This window comes from Adiantum capillus-veneris, chromosome 7 (assembly GCF_014529385.1).
Source record: "Adiantum capillus-veneris isolate H3 chromosome 7, ASM1452938v2, whole genome shotgun sequence".
Taxonomy (NCBI): Eukaryota; Viridiplantae; Streptophyta; class Polypodiopsida; order Polypodiales; family Pteridaceae; genus Adiantum; species Adiantum capillus-veneris.
The window spans coordinates 39,949,358-39,970,105 of NC_140937.1; the positions used below are offsets into that span (position 1 = coordinate 39,949,358).

A 20,748-nucleotide genomic window follows, 5' to 3' on the forward strand; every position below is an offset into this window, starting at 1 on the left:
GCAACCATTGATACATATAGCTCGCACGGATGAGCAAGCTAGGTACATGTGGGTGAGATTAAAGCAAAGACTGGCAAACATCTTTACATTGCTATTTGCTACTTTCCCCAGAGTATGTCAGTATATGCACCACCTAGAGGACAATCCCCCTTCTCTATTTTGGATGATGACATATGGGAATTCTCTAGAGATCGTGACATTATCATTCTAGGGGACTTCAATGCTAGGACTGCCCATCATGTCACGTGACACATCCAACCCTATGTGTCCGTGGACAAGCTACAGCACAACCAGGGTTCAGTCAGTCAAGTCAGTCTAGAATAGGAAGTGATATGGCACTTTTGTGAGTTTGTTCGCAGAACGTGCATGACCAGACACTTAGATTAGATGCATAACCTCTTGTTGCACACCGCATGACCATCACATTCCAATCAGATCCCATCAGTAGCATTTTTATAGTGTATAGACCTATTTCCCTATTTTGACATTTTTCACTTATTATTTTTTAGTGACTTTTGTTGGAAAGTAGATAGGGCAATTTTGTTAAGTTTGTATATAAGCAAACCTAGCGCTGGCACTTTCTGGCAGAAGAGGCAGCAGGAGCACCTTGCTCAACAGGCAACTTCTCAGCAGGACCAGAACAACATGGCCTAGCGTTTTTGCAACAGCATCAAGCTAGCGTTTTTGCAAGACACATCAGCCTTGGCCTTTTTGCATTGCAAAGCAGCTTCGGTATTAGCAGATCCACTTGACGACAGCAAATCAGCCCTAGCGTTAATGGATTTCCTCTAGCAGCAGATTTTCAGCCCTAGCGTTTTTGCATCTGCAAGACACTTCAGCGTTTTGCAGATTCACCGCGACGCAACACCAGATAGCATCAGCGTTTTTAGTTTTCAGCATTCAGAAACCGCAGTAGCACCCCCGAACCTCGCAGATCTCACCTTCCCGCAGCAGATCCTCGTCCACGGTCAGATCCCGCAAGGTTTGCAGATTCAGCCCAGAAAACGCAGATTTCAGCATCTGCGTTTTCAACGCATCGTCGTTGCATCGTCGTCATCAACATCGTTACCGCCATAGAATCAAAATTCAGCAGATAGAGATTTGCAGATTTCAGCCATTAGCATTCTCAGATTTCAGCGTCTCATCGTCGTCCTCATCGTCGGCAAGTCCAAGCATTGTAGAGATTTGTGCAATCAATAGTAGACCGCTCTCGCCATAGAGAGTGGGGCCTTCGGGGGAGGGTTTGACAACATTCTAGTGTCGTATTCTTCTCTCTCTTATCTCCCAGATTCATGCACTTTCATTCGCAGTGTCCATTCACTTTGTTTGTGTCCATTGTACTCTCTCACTAAAGGAACGGAAGGCTCTCCCTTCCGTAAGTAAAAGGAACCCTTGAGCACAGTTCGGAGCACTCATCTTGTGCAAAGTTCAACATTCACTTCCGCTGCACCTTACCTTGGTATCAGAGCTTTGGCAGTGTTCTGTATCACTCAAGGAAAGAACCATAGAATTTTTTTTTGCTTGTTGCGGTCGCACGTAACCCAAGTCCTCGTAAGCGTGTCGATTCCTGATCGTGTTTTTGAAGAGTGACAGGAAACCCAAGAAAGAACGGCTTGTCCAGCCTCCCCTTGTGCCTCTTTTCACTCATTGAGAGCAGACCGTGCACTTAGAGGCCGGCCAATCAACGTGAGGTGGGAAAAAGCAACCTTGGTGTGAGCGCAAGGCCGTCAAGGGTGTGCCCGCGGAAAAGAGAAGAACTCGGGTGAAGAGAAGATCCTTCTCTAGCACAGATTGCAAGCGAAAGAAGAACCGCAAGAACCTCAAGAACCGCATTGCCGCAAGACCCTCAAGAACCTCAAGAATCAAGACCCCCAAGAACCCAAGTTCTTCGTGAACTTAAGAACCCACGACTTCAGTGGATGGTCGTCACTCGAAGAGGAATGGATACTTCGCTTGGAGGTGATGAGCATGAGAGAGGCGAAGAAGAATTTTTCCCACCAGGAGGTTTTTCCGACCCCTCCCCCTTCCCCGTCTACGCCAAGGATTGCACTAACTCCTATGAAGGAGTTGACGCAATTGTTTATGGACAGGACGTTAGAACACAAAGAAAGAAGAGCAGCCATAGATCGTGACTACAAAGAAACAGTGGCAGCTATAGAGCGTAAGTACCGCTTGGAAGCCAAAGTAACAAAAGCACAAAGAGAAGCCAAAAGAAAGGCCGACTTGGAGCGTGAGCGTGAGTGTGAGCAAGCGCACTTGGCGGTCGAACAGAGCGTCCGACACATGAAAGAGATGTTGCGACTCTTTTCTCAAGTGCAGGCACAGATGCAAGAGATTCGGGAAAAGGAGACTCTCTCAGTCTCTTCTTCTCCAAAGCATGATACACAGGATTTGCATGATGATTTGAATGATAATGATAAGCATGATGATTTGGATAACACTGACAAGCATGATGGTTTGCATGATCAAGATGTGATTTCTCACAAGCATGATAATTTGCATGAAAATGATGTGATTGTTCACAAGGATGATCTGTTAGTTGATACTTTCTCTAGGGAAGCTAACCACATTACAGATTTGATCAATCACGAAGAACCGATCTTGGCTCTCAAGTCAAGGTCCACACAACCCCCACAAGAAGATTCGATCGGTTGTGAAGAACCGATCTTGGCTCTCGAGCCTAGGTCCAAAGAATCCTCACAGGAAGTACTGTGTTCACATGATTAGTCAGCACGCATTGTTCGAGTGTTTCATTCGTGATCGTTTCCTGTATTTTAGTCAGCATCTTTATGTGATTCCTTTTCCTAGGCATGACATCGCACTATCATGATTGGACACACATTGGCACGGTTGTACGCATCCATTCTTGAGCAGCAGTTGAGTAGATGGGCAGAGAGAGAGGGAGTACGTACAACGGGGCACGCAGGGTTCAGGAGAGGTTTTTCCACTCTTGATCATATCTTGACACTCAGGGCCATCATCGAGGAGGGCAGATCCCGTGGGAGACGGATTTATTGTAGATTTACAGTACCCAGAGCTAGATTGATGCGTAGATTGCAGGAGATGGGAGTACCCACAGAGCTCATTTGGGGGACCATGGCATTGTACAGATCAGTAGTAGGGTATGTACGCACCTCAGAGGGTCTATCTACACCGGTTCACTCCACTATTGGGGTGAAGCAGGCTTGCCCGCTCTCTCCTACTCTATTTGGTATGTATGTGGATGAGGTTTCTGACTACATTGAGAGAGATGGGCATAGAGGTGCACCGCTGGCAAGGACATGGATTCCGCTATTGTTATATGCTGATGATATTGTGTTGATCTCCGACTCTCCGGAGGGGATGCAACATCACTTGGATGCTTTGAATAGTTTTGCCCATGAAAGTGGTTTGTCTGTCAACCTTGGTAAAACCAAGGTCATGGTATTTAATACCACCCCACAGTGGATCAGGAGGTCAGCGCCCGCATTCACATACGGCCAGGAGACCGTGGAGTATACAAATGCTTACACTTACGTTGGAGTGGTTTTTAGTGGACCAGCATTTTCATTGAGGAGAGCAGCAGAGACTAGATTGACCAGAGCCCATTCGGCATTGGGTAGATTGGAGAGGATGTGTTCACAGGTTCAATTTCAGGAGCCTCGGACGAAGCTTTGGCTCTTTGACACTTTGGTGGCTTCTGTGTTGCTCTATGGAGCTGAGATCAAGGGGCCTTCATTGGATCATCACGGGAGGACAGGTCGCACTAAAGGGTGGGGGGACATGGAGAAGCCCCTGGTCTCCATGATCTCGCGGCTCATTAGAGCCAAAGCTTCAGTACCACGTGCCATTATCCGATCAGAGCTAGCTGCCCCCTCACTAGTGGTTGAGGCGCTTACCAGATCTGTCTCCTTCATACACCGCATGTGGGAACTTCCCAGAGAAAGATACCCCCACCTTGCACTTGAGTCCTCTTGACAGTTAGCCATGCAGGGAGATACAGCATGCTGGTATGGGGAGATAACATCATGGTTCGAGGCGCATGGGTTCAATATAGACAGATTACCACCCTTCCAATACTCACTAGATGCACCCTCCTTGACTCTTACACAGTCCGAGATCACCAGGCTCATCCGCAAGAACCGGACTCAGCTAGACACCAGGAGGACATGGATATAGCTAGCACAGGCATTGGGCACGAAGATGGCTTTCTACAAAGAGCATCTTCTCCAGCTTACGACGGACGGTTTTGTGACGAGACCCAGATACATGGACACCCACTTGTCACTCATGGGATACAGTGTGCTATTGGCCAGATACGCACATCTTCACACCAGTTGCGGATCGAGACTGGGAGATACAGAGGAGTACCAGCAAAGGCGAGGACATGCCCCCTGTGTGACATGGAGCCTGAGACAGAGTTACACTACACATGCCACTGCCCCGTCTACTACGAGATACGAGGCCGCTTCCATTGCTTGTTCAAAGAGGGCTTTGGACCACTCTCCACAATCATGAGGTACGAGGATCAGAGATGCCTTGGTTTGTTTCTGCTCGAGCTACGCTGACACAAAGAGAGCCTGATGAGAGGAGAGGCCAGCCAATCTCAGAGACACATCACAGACTTCTTTAGAGCAGACACTGGACACACACAGGAGCTACTACCACAGCAGATTTAGTCGCCTCACATCAAAGGCACAATGATCGACCGAGCGACTGAGTTGAGGAGATCCAGGTGCCCACAACTGCGAAGGACTACACAGCATGGACGGAGACGACATCAGAGGATTCGGATCACTTTGGCCCAACATGCACGACGCCCGGTCAGATTGCTGACCATGGAGGAGATTGATGAGATCCGTCAGCGACCAATGCTGGATCTCTTGTGACTTGTGATTTAGCTATCCCGACTAGCTGCTTAGTTCACATTACCAGTTTAGGATTTCATAGTATTTCATTTTCATTTTCATTTTGTCATTCATTTTGTTAGTCTGACTTTGTATCAGATCCACCACATTGTAACAATCTAGTCTCACAGGTCAATTTGGCCTTTTGAAGACGTTAATATAACACTTCATTTCATTTCATCTCTCTCTCTCTCTCTCTCTCTCTCTCTCTCTCTCTCTCTCTCTCTCTCTCTCTCTCTCACAAAAGAAATTAATTCTATTACTTCAAAATCTCCAAGAACACCCAAATGGTGCCTATTCTGAGAGCAAGTACATCACTATTTACATAGCAAGCCCATAGGCATCAAACGGAAAACTGTAAAAGTAGATACAACTAGGCACATGGCCAAACGGAAAAGACGGAAGGCCAGGGTAAAAAACCTCTCCTAAAGAGAGTAAAAAGTGCCCTCGCAAGCTAAATGGAGAGAGGATGGCAATACCCTTTGAAAGATAGGCACTTCGGACAAAAGCCCATTCTGCAACTGTAAATCAAGAACCAAAGCCACCAAAGCCACCAGTGGTGAAGATGACAGTGAGAAGCTAAGAGAAGCTCGATGTCGGGCAAAGTCCGCCAATTGGTAAAATCTGATAGCAAAAGATAACAGAGGAATAGAAGTGAGAGAGCAGTTGGGGAGAAAGGTGAGGGTGAAGAGGCAACTGACATCACCAAGAGACTTTAGCAAGATGGTACAAGGTGGATAACAAAGCACTGCACCAGAATAGACAAGGAGCTTTCATCTAGAAGAGCGAGTAGTCCACTTGCTGAAGGTGGCTCTTGAAGACCATAGCTGAAGAGGGAACTCCAAGGCAAGAGTGCAAGAGGCTCTGAAAACTGCGACCAAGTAAAAACCGTCCAAAGAGCCATGGGAGAGCGAGAAGAGAGAAAACAAACAAACAAACAAAAACTAAAACTAAAACAAAAAACAAAAGCAATAGAAAGGAAAAAACAAGAACTGTAAACTTGAAGGACATGCATCCACGCACACATGCACTCACTCACACACATACACACACACCCGAAAGCAAGTCCTCAGAGGGCAACGAAACACTCTCTTTCTTTCTTTCTCTCTCTCTCTCTCTCTCTCTCTCTCTCTCTCTCTCTCTCTCTCTCTCTCTCTCTCTCTCTCTCTCTCTCTCTCTCTCTCTCTCTAGACGACGACCACGAGTCACAGGCTACAGGGGCGCGAGCTCCCACCACCGACAGATCGAGGAGATCCGAGCCCGGGAGCGCCGTGCCACTGAGGAGCGAGTGGCTCAGATGAGGGCCGACCCGATAGCTTTCATCCGGGTAGCCTTGGCACCAGACCCGCCCATGTACCACATCTTACATCCCCCCATTAGTACAGGATGGAGCTAGATAGCTTGATGCATTCTCATGATTGTACTACCTTGAGCATATAGACATGCATATACCCCTAGAGATAGAGCTCCATCCCTCCTCAGATACTCCACTACCTACATTCAGTTCAGTTTTGTTTCATTCATTTGTCTTTCCGATAGACGGATGACATACACACCATGTACATTTGATTTGTCTCATAGGCCGATTTCGGCCTGACATAGACGTTAAAAATCTTTCTTTCTTTCTTTCTCTCTCTCTCTCTCTCTCTCTCTCTCTCTCTCTCTCTCTCTCTCTCTCTCTCTCTCTCTCTCTCTCTCTCTCTCTCTCTCTCTCTCTCTAAGTTCAGTGCAGTTATTTGCAGTTTCTGCTCATGTGTTGTAATTGATTTCTGGCTTGAAGTTTCCAAGCTTGTAACACCTCCTTTTGCAGGAATTTATTCAAAGCCAAACCATGGGCGAAACAAGTCCATGCGCTATTTAAGGTTGACGTACGATTTCAAAAACCCTAATTCTAATATGTGAGCGATCCAAATAGTGGACTTATTTCTTCTTGCACATCCAATTTGGTCAAGTAAACTAAGTATATAATAACATCTCTAGGGTGACAAATGGGTGTATACATGGATTAAGAGAGAATTTTCGAACTAAAGGTTTTTGGAAATGAAGAGAGGATGTTCTGATTACACGGATCCCATTCTTGATTCCAAATCTCATTTTTCTAGGCAATGAAGCTTCCAAACCTCCTACTCTGAAAATATCTGCCAGGAATTTGACAGTTCCACTGAAGTTAAAGTTGTTCCTCACAAACAGATTTCCCATCCAATTTAGCAACTCCCTTTAAAAATTTAAGAGTTGCCAAAATTGAATTCAAGCAGCTTCCCCAGTTTATGATTTGGTTGTTTGTTCAAGAGTGTTGGGTTCCACATTTTGAAACCACTCATTGCTCATATGGGCTTTCTGGTCATATGAACACCTGACTGGGAAGTCTTATTCATATAAGGCGTTCTCATCAATCTCCACTGGCCTAAGATATTGTTCTTTTAAGCATCTTTTCCCTGATGGCCTCATTGTTGTAAAGTGAGTTCTAGCAAATAGGGGAAGCATTGTCCTGCATCGTATAATAAAACAACGTACAAAATTCATTTCAAGCCCTAGAACCATTTTTATATACGGAAAACATTGAGGCAATACATGTTGCCTATGGTTGTACATAAAGGATTGTTACAGCTGTTACGAACCTAATTGACAGTTTTCCAACTAGACTGCTTAGTTCATTTATATATAAGTCTTCTTCAGACACAGCCTACAGGAGTCAGGACCATGCACAATTTGCAGAATACAACCATTGTACAATACCATAGTCTGTTGATGATCCCAACTATGTGTTCCTACTACAAAACTGAAGTCGTTTCCATGAGTTTCTTTCTACAGTAGATAATACCCATTCTGTCTGTCTGTCTGGCTTCAATTCTGCATTCAGTATGTGAAGAATCTTTACAACCCTAATGATTATGAGCCTCTGTTCTCCCATAATCGCACACACAATCACCCTTCAAAAGGCTATCATACCCCAAAAGTCCCCCGTTACTATGCTAACGAAGCATTCAACCAGGTATGGCCCCACGCTTGTAATAAAATAGCACATAAAGGCTAAAACATTAGCCAGCAATACCCATTATGAATCGAGAATTGCCTCCATTACAGCATCCTACAACCATTGTGTTACAAACACCTTTTTGCAGGGATGAAAGGTCAACCTTTAAAGGATTGCCCCTGCTGTGCAAGAAGGAATCTAAGAATGTAACCAATCCTCGTCCTTTCTCAAGCACAATAGGAGTCTCCAAAACAGCCACCAATAAAGACCGAATAATAAGCATTACAAGAATAATAAAGGTTGTCTCTTCCATCACCAAACAACTAAGATTTGAGGAGACATACCTAGGATTTCCTTGAGAAGCGTGTCAATCAAACTCTTGTTTCAAATGAATAAATAAAAAGCTATGAGTAGACTATGGTCGTCAAGAAACCTCCAAACAGAACAGATACATAGGCATAAAACCTACATGAATCCATAGGCAAAGGATTTATAGGCATAAATAAGAAAAGCAGATGCTTGTACACACCATAAGTTTGAGCTCTGTCAAAGCCATCAGTCACATTATCCACAACCCGAATCATATTGTTGATAAGACAGCTCTTTCCAGCACCTGCAAACCCAACAACCAACAAAGTTGTAGCTTCAGGAATGGCAAATCCTGAGCGACATATGCCCCCCACTGAACGAATACCATCTCCTGGTCTATACCTGTGAACCACCAAAAAAATTGTGAGCACCTTGTGCACCTTGTCAATAAACACCAGGTTTCATACACTAAAAAGGAACCAATTTAATCACCCCTTTATTATTTCTCTGACGTCTTCAAGATTTTGCTCACTGTTTTCCTGTAAAGCTTTAGTTTGCAACTGAATTCGCTCAATAAGCCCTTCCTTTTCCATGCTCTCAAAAGCCAGAATTTTATCAGTCAATTCTTGAGATACACTACTTTCAGGCATTCCCGTATCAACAGACTTCCAGCAATCTGCCCGGACAACGGTCCCAGAACTTGCTTCACACAAGAACAAACTTCCTGAGGAATCATCTTTATTGGCCAGCTGGCTCCGATCTGAAAAGAACACTGCTTATCATATATAATAGCAAAAATATGAAAGAACATGTTGCCAAAATTCTTCACGCGGGACATGTTGCAGAACCTTAAAATATGACATGAAAAGAAGTTGATGCAGGTTTATATGCATCAATTCTAAAATTTGAACTTACGAACTATACGAAGGGCTGAAACAGGACATAACAGACAATTGAGAGACATGCAATACGAACGTCTGTGTACTGAATTTTTCTCGTGACTCTAAACATGAAGGGCCAGACTTGGCCATAATGAGACTTTATCTTCCATTGAAGAAAAGGGAGCTGTAAAAAGAAAGCCATAGAAACTTCAAATAAGGTAAACAAAAGAGAAGAGCAAAATAGCGCAAGAAAATTTTATTGTATGCGACGTTATTAAGAATAACTCATTAAAGAAAAGAAATGAACCACCACATTGCTACTGTATAAGTGTCGGGTGTTTTGATTACTGCCACCAGCTTGGCAATTTCTTGCTTATGGAGGCACTACTCGAGGTGGCATGTGCTCTTGAATTCATCTAAAATCCGTTCATGGGACTCTCAATGATAATATTTGGAACCTCCCGTCATTAACCCTTCACAGCAGAGGATTATCAACCTGAACACCCCCCCCCCCCAAACACGGGTGTCACTAAGGGTGTTGGGCATTGTAGTAAAAAGCAACACACAAACACAAGCACCTCATTTTTTTTCTTCCTTTCTTTTGGCGAGAAAAGGGGCTGTTTTCTGTGTACAAAAGAGACCTTTGAAGATGCTCAATGGCCTATCCCCTAGAGCAAGTAACAACAATGCGAGGGCTATGTAAACATCAAGGTGGCCAGTACGATGAGTGTGAAATGATCCATTGTGGAGGTGCATAATGCCATGTGATATGGGTATGGTCCCCCAATTGAAAAGAACCGATGATCTTGTCCATGTGTGAAGAAAATGTCAAAAGGTGCAGCGGAAAAGGGTGAATTGGGTGATGATCTCGTCTATAACCGTGAGAAAACCTCCTCTCGGGACCAGGCAGCCAATGGATCTCGGATCTATCGCAACAAATCTCCTATCGCGTACCACCCATCGAATGGACACGCATAGCAATCTGCAAGTGCAAACTTGCAAGTAGGCTGTCAACCCCGAGGGGAAGGGTAACGCGAGAGAGAGAGAGAGAGAGAGAGAGAGAGAGAGAGAGAGAGATGAAATGAAATGAAACGAAATGTTATATTAACGTCTTCAAAAGGCCAAAATGACCTATGAGACCAATCTGCTACAAAATGGTGAATCTAATACCATGTCTGGGTACAAAAGAACTAGATACTACTACTAGAATCCATCCTCATTTGCACTCTGGATATCAAGAGAGTATGGCTCGAATCCTCTGTTGTAGTCTCCGTCGATGTTGTGTAGCCCCTCTCCTCAATAGTGGCCATCTAGATCTCCGTAGCTCTAGTGCTCGGTCGATCAGAGTGCCGATAGTGGTCGAATGAGTGTGGGATGAGCTCTACAATGATGACTGCTCCTCTTGCTATCCCATATCTAGTGAAAAGAAATCTGTAATCTGTCTCTGGGACTGGCTCTCTCTATCTCTCCCTAGTAAGGTGTCTCTATATCTGTGTAACTCAAGTAGATATAGCCCAAGACATCTCTGATCCTCATAACTCATGACCCTAGAGAAAGGACCGAAACCCTCTCTGAATAAGCAATGGAAACGGCCCCGTATCTCATAGTACACTGTGCAATGACATCTGTAATGTAACTCTGGCTCTGGCTCTAACTGGCATAAGCGGCATATCCAGCTGTCTGTTGGTATCCCTCTAAATCTATCAGTCTCAATCTCCGGCTGATGTGAGGATGTGTGTATCTGACCAATGGCACACCGCAAACCATGAGACATATGTGTGTCCATGTAGCTGGGTCGAATTACAAACCCATCTCCTTTGAGGTGGAGAAGATGCTCTCTATAGAAAGCCATCTTCGTGCCCAACTCCTGTGGCGGCTCTATCCATGTCCTCCTAGTATCCAGTTGGATCAGGTCCTGACGAATGAGTCTAGTAATCTCCACACGTGTAAGAGACATCGAGGGTGTCTGAAGAGAGTATTGGAAAGGGGGCAGCTTGTCCATGGTGAAGCCATGCATCTGAAACCATGATGTCATCTGTGCATATCAGCATGAAGTGTCCCCCTGAAGAGCTAATTATCTGGAAGACTCAAGGGCCAATCTAGCATATTTTGTCTCTACTAGTATCCCACAAGCTGTGCACAAAGGAGACTGATCTGGTAAGCACCTCAATCTCCATAGGAGGGGTAGCTAGCTCTGCTCGAATGATAGCGTGGGGTACGGAGGCCTTGGCTCTGATCAGTCGAGAGATCATAGATACCAAGGGCCTCTCCATACGTCTCCAACCATCCTGACCTACAGAAGGTCCCCATGTCTGCACCCCATACAACATAGTTGAGGCTACTAAGGTATCAAAGAGCCATAACTTTGTCCGAGGTTCCTGGAACTGAACCTGCGAACACATCCTCTCCAAGACTCCCAAGGCTGCAAAAGCTCTAGTCAGTCTAGTCTCTGCTGCTCTCCCCAAAAAAAAACTCGGCCCAGTAAAGACAACCCCAAGGTAAGTGTATGCATCTGTATACTCTACAATCTCTGACCATATGTGAAAGTCGGTGCTGATCTCCTGATCCACTATGGTGTGGTGTTAAACACCATAACCTTGGTTTTACCAAGATTTACAGACAATCCACTATCCTCTGCAAATTTGTGTAATGCATCCAATTGTCGCTGCATACCCTCTGGTGAGTCAGAGATCCACACAATATCATCAGCATATAACAACAATGGGATCCACGTCCCTGCCAGCTGGGCACCTCTACCACCCTCTCTGTCAATGTAATCAGACACCTCATCAACATACATACCAAATAGAGTAGGAGACAATGGGCAACCCTGTTTCACCCCAATGGTGGAGTGAACTAAATGAGATATCCCCTCCGGAGTGCGTACATGTCCCATCACTGATCTGTAGAGAGCCATAATCCCCCAAATCAACACTATGGGCACCCCGATCTCCTGCAATATGTGCATCAATCGAGCTCTCGGTACCATGTCAAATGCTTTGCGGAAATCCACAAAGCACAATAAATCCGTCTCCCATGTGACCTGCCCTCCTCAATGATGGCTTTGAGTGTCAGAATATGATCAAGAGTGGAGAAACCCCTCTTGAAACCGGCTTGGCCCTTTGCTCGTACACCCTCACCCTCTGCCCAATTACTCAACTGCTGCTCAAGAATGGATGCATACAACCGTGCCAATGTGTGCCCAAACATAATAGTGCGGTAATTCCCAAGCTCTATAGGATCACCTGCTTTGAAGATAGGCACAATACTAGACAACCTCCAAGTCTCAGGTAACCCCTCACACATAGTACGATTGAACAACACTACAAGAACCTCTACCAGCATATCTCTAGCATGTGTAAAGTGCTCTGCTACTAGACCATCATGATCATATGCCCTGCTGGTCCTCATCCTATCAATGGCTCTCTTTACCATCTCAGTAGTAAAGAAGGTGCTGGCAGGTGGGCATGGCTTTGTAGGATCTGGAAGGGGATCCTCTCCAGGAACCGTATATAACGATGAGGCATGCTGGGCCCACACATCAGGAGAAGTAATCATTGGGGGAGCTCTCCTTAGTCTCTACTCAAGAACAGCTAATACAAGTCTCGCTCCATCTGGGCCAAGTAAGCTCGTTTCTTCCCTCGCACAAGGCGTCGGGAAGCAATCCAAAATTGTCTGTAAGTGATGACTCCTAAAAGAAGATCCCTCTGAAGTTGGGCTCTCATCTCTCTGCACTCCTCATCATACCAACTATTCTGAGGCATGCTCCTAGAATATCGCCTCCAACCCGGCTGAGTGTGTGGGTATGCCTCTGATGTTGCACCATGTAGTGTCTCAATCAGTAAAGTGGGTGCACTGTCACAAGATGGGCACCACGTGCCAATAGAAAAACAAGAACAGACTGAACAGACTTTTAGCACTTCATTAACAACTGAACTGAAAGAGAGAGAGACGACACGCGACACGGAGTGGCGGAATTCCACCCCAGAGAGTATTGGCCCCAAACCTTGGCGCCCTTTCGGTATTTCTTTATAATGCATCAACACATTACAAGCCGGTACTCGAGACTCTGCACCTTCACCAGGAAGCATGCCAGAGAATGAGCCCTAACCTCATAATTAAAGGCCCTTGGCCTAAAAAGCAATTTCAATGAAAAGCCTTCAAACTCAAAAGCATCTAGTTCAAAAGCAAAGCCAAAAAGCTGCCAGCGTAAATCACGGAAATCCGTACAACCTGCCATGTCATCAACCACCAACGCAAAACGCGGAAATCTCCCTACTGCCCTTAGGGTTAGGGTTAGGGTTTTTGCAGTTTTAGGGCTTTTGGCAACAGAATTAGGGTTTGTAGGTTTTAGGGTTAGGGTTTCCAAAATTAGGGTTTGCAGGTTTTAGGGTTAGGGTTTTCTAGAATTAGGGTTTCAGCAGTTAGTGTTTCTGGCAAAAATTAGGGTTAGGGTTTCTGCTCTCGGGTAGCCACGTCATCACTTTGTGACAGTTTAGGCCCCTCACATCTATAAGTTGGCTCCATTCTTTAGGCTTTGACACGTCAGCAGTTTGTTACATCTCCCCTTCCTGAAAGAGAGTAATCGTCCGTGGTTACAGCATATCTGCAAAACAACTCAAGTTAGCTCAAAAATTTCCGAGGGTCGTTCCGAGGGACAATCAGTTTGCTCTTTTGATCAAGGAGTTAGCTTCTCCTTTCTGCTCTTTTGATCAAGGAGTTAGCTTCTCCTTTCGTCCAGATCGGAACTCTTGATATTTCGGCATAGTAAAATTAGCCATCACACCCAGACCATACTGATCTTCCACGGGTGTCTTGATGCACTAAAATTACATACCCAGGCAATCTCATCCAATTAGGAATATTCAGTAGTTGACACATCACAATGCAACACAAATGCTTACATATGCATGTTACAAGACATAGAAACATAAAGCCGCCGATGAACACTCCTCCCGCATAACCTAACAAGGTCCGAGCCGGGAGATATTTAACGACTCCCTCATCACTCCTCCCGCATAACCTAAAAAGGTCCGGGCTGGGAGATATAGAGGCCTTTTACAACCAAACGCCCCCAGACCGCAGCCTGCGTCGTTTGGAGGTGTTGAGAGTAACCACTGCTCAAACTTCTTAATACTCCTCCCGCATAACCATCCAGGTCCGAACCGGGAGTCACAACAACAATACTCCCCCGTAAATAACCACAAGGGTCCGGGCCATGAGTATGAACAAGCATTCTCAAACATAATTTCTCACTTCTCCACCCGGGAGTAAAATCACCAATCATTGAAACCAATTTCAAACCAGAGTCAAACAATTCAAATCGGCACCAAAACAGGTTCAAAACAGACACCATCCATTTCAAACAAATTCCAAACAGGATCACCAAACAAGATCAAACAGAACTCAAACTTAAAAAGCAATCTCGACATCAGTCAAGCTCGAAAAGTCGACTGACTTTCCATCCTGAAACCTGCATCAAAAATTAGGGTTAGATTTCTTCCATAGGGTCGTGGCCGAGCACAGCATGGTCCATCAGCTCTTGGACAAACAATGTTTTCATTGGTGGCGATGGTAGTCCCAAGATATATCAGTCACATCGGACCTCCAAGGTCATCAGCTCGTGAAGAGACATCTACTGAGAGATGTCAAGAAATTTTGTCAAAAACCATATAACTTCGAACAAAATTTTTCTTGAAAGCTTACCAAGTCCTTGGAGTGTGCTACTTGGTAGCTGTAGACATCAACATCTGCATGGCACTGCTTCTGAGAAAAACAATGACTTGAAACAAATCGGGGATTCTTCTTTTGCAAGTGATCTTAATGGCTTATGCCATGTAAGACATGAGCGGTGAAGACGGGAGCGCGCCCGATGCGCGATGAAGTAAGGGTGGGAGTGGCTAATAAGTCCGGGTTGGAGGGCGAAGATACCTCAAATAAAATTCCATCAATAGCTCTGTTTGCTCTTTTGTAGGACCGGTATGCTTTCAGAAAAGCACACGCATGTTGCTCTGACACCACTGTCACAAGACGGGCACCACGTGCCAATAGAAAAAAAAGAACAGATTGAACAGACTTTTAGCAATTCATTAACAATTGAATTGAAAGAGAGAGAGAGAGAGAGAAAGACAACACGCGACACGGAGTGGCGGAATTCCACCCCAGAGAGTATTGGCCCCAAACCTTGGCACCCCTTTCGGTATTTCTTTATAATGCATCAACACTGTACAAGCCGGTACTCGAGACTCTGCACCTTCGCCAAAAAGCATGCCAGAGAATGAGCCCTAACCTCATATTTAAAGGCCCTTGGCCTAAAAAGCAATTTCAGTGAAAAGCCTTCAAACTCAAAAGCATCTGGTTCAAAAGCAAAGCCAAAAAGCTGCCAGCGTAAATCACGGAAATCCGTACAACCTACCACATCATCAACCACCAGCGCAAAACACGGAAATCTCCCTACTGCCCTTAGGGTTAGGATTAGGGTTAGGGTTTTTGCAGTTTTAGGGTTTCTGGCAACAGAATTAGGGTTTGCACGTTTTAGGGTTAGGGTTTCCAAAATTAGGGTTTGCAAGTTTTAGGGTTAGGATTTTCTAGAATTAGGGTTTCAACAGTTAGGGTTTTTGACAGAAATTAGGGTTAGGGTTTTTGCTCTCGGACAGCCACGTCATCACTTTGTGACAGTTTAGGCCCCTCGGCCACATCTGTAAGTTGGCTCCATTCTTTAGGCTTTGACATGTCAGCAGTTTGTTACATGCACTCCTTCGCTGAGAGGCAACGAGTCCAGGACGAGCTGTGCATAGACGGCTATAGATCTCTGTATAAACTGAGTCAGTCTCTGGTGTAAATGTATAACGGGTATGTGACCTACCTCCTGATGTCTGGGCTGTACTATACTGAAATGAAACAGAAAATGTCAAAAGTGCATGATCCACTGCTACGCCCACTGGTTTGGCTCCCACTATGAATCCTGAATACAAGGAATAAAGCTCGGTTGTGCCATAACATAGTCCACCACTGTACTGGCCCCGTGTCTGTGTGGAAAGCATGTGAAACCGGCTGCTCCAGGAAATCGTTGTAAGCCATTAAGTATGGCTAACCCATGTGCAGTCGTCATCTCCGTGAGGTATCTCCCATACTCCATCTGCTCTCTGTCATGTGAGCATCGGCCAAGCCCCAACTCACCCACATCCAGCTCTAACATGTTATCCATTGTGGTAGTTGTCCACATTCCATTTTTTCCTCAGAAGACAACATGCAAAAAACATCATTGTTGTCCGCCATGGGTAGTGATTGCACCTGATGCAAAAGTTGCCCGTGTAGAGGAAAAACTACACAAAACCAACTTGGACCAATAGTTCTAAGTGTATTCACACACACATGGTCACCATGAAACACATTTCAATGGGTCCGAACAGGTGAAACATTTCAAGCCTTGAAACGTTTCGCTCATCAAGTGAAACACATGCCATTTCACTAACAAATAGTTTTAGGTTTTAGGGCTTTTCAAAATTTATGCATGTTTCAGTCCATGTTTCACTCTGCTCCAAATTAGACTGAAACATTTCATCTTGAAACACCACATTTCAAGGGTGAAACGTTTCAGCGTCGATGCGTTTCATGGTGACACTGCACGCACATCACAATCATAATATGGTAGCAACCACAACTGTCTATCACATATACCCTTAGCAATGTGTTGATTTCAACGTTTTTTGGCTCCTAAGAATGTCCTTGGGCCTATTTGATATGATTGTCCTTGTTAGCAAAGACATCTAACAAGTATTTTATGGAGATATTACCATGCAACATCCATATGGAATCTCTATTTTTCTGATGGGTACAAAGTAACTATTGTATATGGAAACCATCTCAAATGGTATGGCTCCTAACTCTCGTTCAACCGTTTTTGAGAAAGAGGCGCTTAAATTCATGGAACCTTCGGGTCAACCTATCCAACTCTATAAACTCTATAGGAGCGTACCATTGTCTTCTCATTAATTCAACTTCGAGATTGCGCTCCTTCATGGAAACATGAGGCTCCCAGTTGTAGCCAAGGCCAGGAGGTTGGGAGACAATTGAGAAACGTAATGGTAAACCCTGAACCTATGTAGTTTTTGAATCCCCTTCCACTATTCTGGATTCGCTTGGGACAGCTTTGGAGGAAGCTTCAACGCCAACACTATACCGAATAGACTGTCGAATTGAAAGCTTCTATAGCAGCTAAGCAGATACACAGAGATCTCAGAGAAAACGACGAGCGCGAAGAAACACATACCTCCTCCCATCTCCGCGCACTCAACTGGCCGAGTCGAAGGCGAAGACGTTGACACTAAGCTCGTTTACAATTTTGTATAGGGGGGCCAAATATACGTTTGGCATCTAAGCATGTGCCTACGATTTCGCATTTTAGCAGGAATCAACAAGGAAATGAAATGCTCAAGGAAGAGAGAGAAGGGGGGGGGGGGGGGGGGGGGGGGGGGCGGGGCACTGCACGCAAAGCTGGCCGCAGCAAGCCACGCATCGTCGAAAGCAGGGGAGGCGACGAGCTAACAACAAGAGGTGGGCAAGCCGCATGGCAAACGAAAGGAGCCTTAAGCTTCTTTTTTTGGCATGAAGAAGGCCATAGGGGGGTAGTGGAGAAATGGAGCAATTTTTCGGTCGTTGATCATAGCTTGGCAATGGTAGACACGTGTCCTCTTTGATTGAAAAGAAAAGTTTTGTAAAGATTATATATTTTTTTTTTATTGTGAATGTCATTGTGATTTGGTCCTTCATTTAAAGATCTCTTGACTTCTTCTTTCTTTTTGTCTTTGTTTACTTGGATTGCTAAAAAAAGCCTTAAACAAAGCATTGGATATGCATTTGTAGAAATTTGATCCTATGATGTAAAATATTGCAATATTTTCATTTTAGGACCTCCTAAAACTACTTTTTTTGAAATTATTTTCTTATTTGTTATGTTTATTAAACCTATCTTTTCTTATGAAGGTATTATTATTGGCTTGCTAAAAAACTCCTTAAGAACAAGACATTAAGGAGAGCATTCATAGAATTTTGATCCCATGATGTGAGATATCTCAATATCTAAATTGTGAAAGAATCTTTTTATTTAAGAACCTCTTAAAAGAGATTATTTTATTATTCTTTATGCTTATTAAACTAACAATTTTAGTTTATAATGGGATCTCTTTATTTTGTTGTTTTTATTTTGCTTGTTTTATTTTATTCTATTTTAAAATGCCAATGTGATCTTTTCACTTTGTTGTTTAAGTGGGTCCGTCGTAACAAATAGGGCATCTCTACTTTTTTATGGAACTTGGGAAAATTGGTAAGACCTCAAGGCATCCAAGTGTCTGCTTAAGGGTGACTCTACTTTTTGCATTTTGAAGGTCATAAAAAACTCCCCTTTCCTTTCTACATTTACACAAATTTTAATCTCACTATATGTTGACCATTTGACATGTGTGCATTTGTGTGTGGGGGACTAAGGACAAAAGGAAAGTGCATTTCCCATATCCACAATACGTTATCAAAGGCAATGATGAGGGCCAGACCGACCAATAGGTCGGTTTGGAACCGCTAGTTTGTAATTATGTGTGTATATGGGCAATAAAATATTATACCAAAACATTACAATTACAGCACCAATTAAGACCTACTCCCAATAAATCTTGTCCCCCCTTACCTTCACCAGGCCATATCGTGATTCCTCACCTTATTTTCGTTAGGTTTATGCACGTTGTGGTGAGCATGAAGGCCGTTTTCTCGGATTGTAAGGTGTGAGCTTTGTCCTAGAGTACTAGAGTATGAGTCAAGGAGAGGAAAGGTGGATTTATCCCACATGCAGTAGTGCAAGGTTGTAGAGCTACTTAAAGCTCATTTCATGAATTGATAAATCAAGTCTATTTTGCATCACATCTCCCTTGTTTATGGTGAGCTTGTGATGGCTTAGCAAATACTCAAGATCATGTTTATGAGTCCCAGTTAATTGATCTTGGAACCAAATTCGCTTGAGTGATAATCTAACCAACACAGACTCACTTGTGTGCACGATGTTTCTCTTTTATCCACCCTAGCTAGCACGATCCCAGTCTCATCAAGTGGTATCACAGCATGGGTATGCTAGCTATGTTCATTATTATGTATTTGTGTGTTAGTATGATTAGCATTCCTTAATCATCATTAGCTAGATCTATTAGGTTTACTCTCTTATTGCATATCTCATGCCTAATTAGTATACCATTGGCTAGCATGAGCATGTTCTTGAGTTAAAGACTTTTGGGCCACTACTCACTAGCTAATTCAAAGTCTAATTAGCATTAGAGTTCATTAATTTTCCATTCGAAACTTGTATTTTCATTCAATAGCTGCTCCTCATTTTAGCAAAATTGGCATTTGCAATTGGTGTGTGTGTGTGTGGCCCCAATTGAGAGCTTCCCGTCAAGCCTACCCATGCTAAAATCGCACTTCATTTGCCTATTCTAGAGCTTGATTAATTTTTCCCTCTTGCACACCCTCACTCTCTGGAACTGCTGCAGCACAAGCCCAATTTTGTGTGTGTAGGGGTGGATTTTCTTTTGCATTAAATGCTCATCACCTTATTGTCATACTATTACCCTTTTTTTTCTTAGCTTGTGAAGCCCCACGTGGTGGGAACGGCTTATTTTCAGAGGGTTTGACCCCTTTTTCGGAAGGCACTTGGCCACTTGGGCGCCCAAGAGCCAAGGCAGACTTGAAGTCCAATGGTAAAGTGCGCTACAACTATACTTCAGGTCCGATCAGACGCCTGCCACCGAATTGGAACCAACCGATCGGACGCTTGCCACCAAACTGGAACCAACCGCTTGCGCCTCTTACCCTCCGACCGACGTCTCCGTTTGCCTACGCAATTTACCCGTCCAACCATCACCACACTGCTTGACTCCCCCAAGGCGCTACGTCCGACCATCCTCCCCCAAGGCGCTCAACTGTTTTTAAGGTTTTTTCCAGGTCCGCTCCTACGGGGGCCCCCTTCCCGCACCGTGCCGATTTGAAACCCCAAGCACCCCAAGAGCCAAGCCCTCACAAGGGGAGCATTTCCATGCCCTTTTGCCCATTCTCTCGAGGAATTTAAGCAGGCATTCAAAAGGCCTTCTCCAAAATTTGTTCAAAAGCTTTCAAAAGCTTCAAAAGGGACTTTAGCAAGTTTTCAAAGGCTATCAAAGGTCCAAGCAAAGGGTCGAAGGTTCGCACTCCAAGGCAAAGCATCACCAATCAAAGCAAAGGGCAATACCTCTTTGTGAAGAGGAGATTCACTCCGATGAAGAGGAGCTTCACGAAAGGGAATTCTCTCTCTCTCTCTCTCTCTCTCTCTCTCTCTCTCTCTCTCTCTCTCTCTCTCTCTCTCAATTAAAAATTCCAAATATTGCAGCCAAGCATAATAACTTGCAAATAAATTTACATCATCTCCTAAGGGGTATTTGTGCTCGTGTAAAGAGGTGGACACTCGCGAGGGAGTCTCCTAAGCTAAGACCCCTCTATTAGCAATGGAAGAGAAAGGGCTTAGGAAATTTAACAGGGAGGGCTTTCACACTTGGCAGACCAAGTTAAAAGGTTACTTAATGAAAAAGGGGCTATGGGGAATCGTCAAGCCAACTATATCTAATCTGTCATTGATGGAGCATACATACAGACACGAGCAATAAGCGTACAAAATCAAGCT

At 44.4% G+C, this 20,748-nt stretch overlaps 1 protein-coding gene across 1 annotated transcript in view; it reads right to left on the reverse strand.

The window, feature by feature from the left end:
• LOC147453719 (P-loop containing nucleoside triphosphate hydrolases superfamily protein) overlaps window positions 1-17,479 on the reverse strand; it is a 95,918-nt gene extending 78,439 nt beyond the window's left edge. Inside the window, exons 1-3 of the mRNA XM_086515825.1 lie at window positions 17,323-17,479; window positions 8,662-8,929; window positions 8,390-8,571 (exon numbers count right to left, since the gene is read on the reverse strand). Coding sequence (XP_086371951.1) covers window positions 8,390-8,571; window positions 8,662-8,929; window positions 17,323-17,332 — 460 coding nt within the window. The 5' untranslated portion in view covers window positions 17,333-17,479. The remainder of the gene's footprint in view (window positions 1-8,389; window positions 8,572-8,661; window positions 8,930-17,322) is intronic.
• Window positions 17,480-20,748: the final 3,269 nt, after the last annotated feature.